Below are 3,727 nucleotides of genomic sequence, written 5' to 3'. Positions count from 1 at the left end.
TTTTCGAATATGAAAATTTCTGAACACAAATTTTTGCACATAGAGCAATTAGTCAGTTAACTGATGATGGTTTGAAACCAAATTTGAAGTACTGAAGTCAAAATCCCGAAGAAAATTGAAAAATCATATCTTCCCATTTTCAGATTTTAAAGATGAAATTTCTCACCCGCATAATATACGATTGAGGTGCTGGAAGTTTGATTGCGGTCGAAAAAGCTTACTTCAGAAAATATGAACAAGTATTGGCAAAGTGTAAACAGATTTTTAAGAATGTTGAAATGGTTTTTATAAGAAATACAAGTTAAACATAAATTAATCAAGTCTAAACAAAATTAATTGTTCAAAATCTAGTGATGTTGTACCGGCATCAGCTATCAATAGGCTCTGCTGTAGCCTATAATTAAAATCTTCGAAGACTGCAAAATCAAAAATTCATATTAAATAAGAATCACTAAAACAGCCAAACTTTTATAACTGTGACCAACTCCCCTTATCTGTTAGTGTTCCCTCTGACTGTGGTAAAACAAACAATATATCGTAAAATAAGAACATTGAACATGCTAGGAGATGTTTTTTCAGGGCATGTTACAGTGCGATTGAGAAGTTTCCTCTTTATACTCCATCAGTGTCATGGTAATTAGCTTCCCCAAACCAGATCCTAAGATAACAGCTAGGAACAACCACACGTTGAATGTCATGGCAACCAGCATGAGGAAGTAGCTGATGGTCAGGGAGAGCATGTGGACTGTGACTGAGACTGCTGTGTAGATCGTCCTGTGTCTGAAAATTATTTAGTTTTTATTATTTTATTATTTACGGGTATCGGCCTTACAAAATGACAGTAAAAAGGAGATGGCTCTGAAATGTACAAAAATGAGTTTTGTTCATGTTTTATTATCCAGATAGGTAGTTCAACAAGTATATTTTTCTTCCCGGGGGTTGATTTGATTGAAAAACCGTAAATTTGGCGATAAAAATTGTCATCTTTGAAATCTTTCAAAAAAACATGCCTTACAAAATAACAATTTCGTCACGGCTGTCGTTTTTTAACAGCAGCCTATAGAAATTTGATTTCACCTAGGACAGTTAGATAAATATAATAGATTGAAAATTAGAATAGCTTTTACAGGAAAAAGGATGATTAAAAAAGTTGGGCAATTTCGCGTGAAATAGTGCCTTACAAAATGACAACCCAAAACGGCATCACTTCAAATCCGATTAGGGAAAAAGTTTCATTATTCTTTCACGTGTCTTACTGTTAGATATATATGTTGTTTATATCATACCAGTTATTTTATCATTTAGTTATTTTATTATTTTCACTCATAAATTATTCTGTAATAAACTGAGCTCCAAATCTATAAATCGGATTCCTGGACGAAAAGTGGTAGGATTATTGACTAGATTAAACACTGCTGACTATAATATATATATAATAGAGGTGTTCTTAAACTTCATTTTATTATTGTTTATCATGATTTTGAATGAAACAAACATACCTGAGACACATTTTCTGTATCTTTTTAGCAGCGTTACCATTTTTAGAGGTACCGGGTAAGATGACAGCGTCGTCTTTTCGGCAACAAGTCTTCTCGCCAGGTTTATCATCCAAAACTGATCCTGTAATGTGGAAGTGTAACTGTCACCAAGATGTAGCTAGGTCGAACGGAGAAATTAGGTCTCACGCACGAGACCTAATTTAGGTCTCGAATTAGGTCTCACGCAGGCGCGTGATATACATGTAAATACACTTAAAAGCCGTGACAGAGATGGTCCAATATGTTCGAATTTACAGTGTAACTTATTTTACCGGACCAATTTCATACCGTTAAAATCACAAAGCACAATCCGAAGCCTACAAATACGATTATTGCTACGGACAAATATTGACGACCAAAAGTAACGAAATTAGTGAAATTTGAAAAAAAACTCACCTCTCATCTGTACAACCACAGTTTCTTGGCCTCCACACAAACACTTGCACTTTCCCAGTGGGTCGTCAAAGTAAGCCTTGTACCTCCGCAACACTTCGAAACTTATGGACACTATCAGGACGATAACCACTGCTAGGATGAGGCCGGCTGGTGAGGTGGTGTTTGCTCCTTTAAACAGTATGCTGGCGTAACGGCTCGCGTAGAATATACTCTGGGTGTTGAGATCTGTTATAAATATGGCAACGAGTATTGGGATAGTGACATATTCTAGTTTTAAAATCGAATAAAATCTGGGTTTTCAAACCATTAACATTTCCTGTAATTTGGAATATATTTCAAGAGAACAAGACGTTACCCCGTGTGAAATGTCAGTTCCACCATGATCCATTGCATCACCACCAGTATCCATTTTACCCGTATCTTGGTCCATATCACCAGACATGTCATGGTGGTCCATGTCCCCAGATAGTTCCATTTCGACCCTTGCTTTATCGTAATCTTACAAACACGATCTGGTTCTTGTGTTATCCTGTTCTAGTTCAGTATAACTTGGAATTAAAATTACATAGTATATAATGTAGGAAAATACGGATTATTGGTCAAGCTTATTGCGGTATTATAATCAGAAAGATAACCTAATATCAGCAGATAGATAGCAATTTAAGGTACATGACAGTGTAGAGACTAAAGAACAGCAGCACTGCTAACAAATAAACCACAAATACATCACAAAATACTGAGTCGACAATACTGAGTCCACAATGAACGATATAAAATCATATAGATACATAATTAGTATCATCACATTATCATACTGTATTGTACAATACAGTATTGTTGTATATTGTATAGCTACCAACTATACTTATACAGGTTATAGGTCTTATAGTATACAGTGAGTGGTCATTATGATTGGAACAGTCTCACGGTATACCTCACTGTATACCTCACTGTATACCTCACTGTATACCTCACTGTATACCCGTTACTGGGAACAAGCAGCAGTTCACAACACAATCAGTTACATACATGGTGATATTGGTAAAGGAGCTAATGATCACTATAACAGATAGCTTGTCTAGTGTCTACACTCTACAGCGGTACATTGTAATGGTAAACATGGCTTGCTTGGAGTGACTCGTAGTATCTCAAATAAATGTCCCTCCTGGCATATGACCAACTAAACCTAATTGTATTTGATCGGATAAACAAACAACTTTGGACAATGAAAACATTAAGATATTGCAAAGAAGGCAATTGGATTATGTTGTGATTTCCTTGAAGAATCGGACTCGATGAAAAAGGAAGTTCTCGATACGCTATCTGTTCAGGGTAAAAATGGTAATGTTTGCTCGTCTGATGTCGACTGCATTTTAACAGTTCAACAGATTTAACTGCAACTGATCAATTGATTCACAAAAGCTGCTACTTTCGAAAATCCATCGGTTACTTTTTAGAATTTAACATTACTGAGAGGATTCTCCTATTGGCTATAGATAAGCACTGTTGAGAGATCAAAATATTTAAAATAAAAACACAAGATAATGAAATTTCGTGCTCCAACATCCTCGCACAAGGAGGGAGATTAGCAGGGAGGGCTTCTTACCCCACGCTGATGTCGACTGCATTTAGGGACTAAGAAGGGTATGGAGATCAAATTGACTCGTATAGAGACTTTGAAATAACCAGTCAAACATACGACTATATACTATGTTTATCGAAGCATGGCTTTGGAAACATGCCCCAAGGTACTGCTCGAACCTTGCTGGATTTTGCGATCGGTCAGCGTAACA

General features: G+C 36.2%; 1 protein-coding gene across 1 annotated transcript; it reads right to left on the bottom strand.

Annotated features, from left to right (window-relative positions):
• Window positions 1-216: 216 nt before the first annotated feature.
• Window positions 217-2,478, bottom strand: LOC134820980 (protein SLC31A2-like). Its single transcript, XM_063831646.1, has 4 exons — window positions 2,290-2,478; window positions 1,935-2,145; window positions 1,500-1,620; window positions 217-780 (listed from the first exon to the last, which is right to left on the bottom strand). Exons 1-4 carry the CDS (start codon window positions 2,407-2,409, stop codon window positions 576-578), a joined length of 657 nt encoding a protein of 218 aa, XP_063687716.1. The 5' UTR covers window positions 2,410-2,478; the 3' UTR covers window positions 217-575.
• Between the last annotated feature and the right edge of the window lie 1,249 nt (window positions 2,479-3,727).

The sequence above is a fragment of the Bolinopsis microptera genome, chromosome 9, assembly GCF_026151205.1.
Source record: "Bolinopsis microptera isolate Bmic1 chromosome 9, MBARI_Bmic_1.0, whole genome shotgun sequence".
Lineage (NCBI taxonomy): Eukaryota > Metazoa > Ctenophora > Tentaculata > Lobata > Bolinopsidae > Bolinopsis > Bolinopsis microptera.
This window is presented reverse-complemented; position numbering and strand designations above follow the sequence as displayed.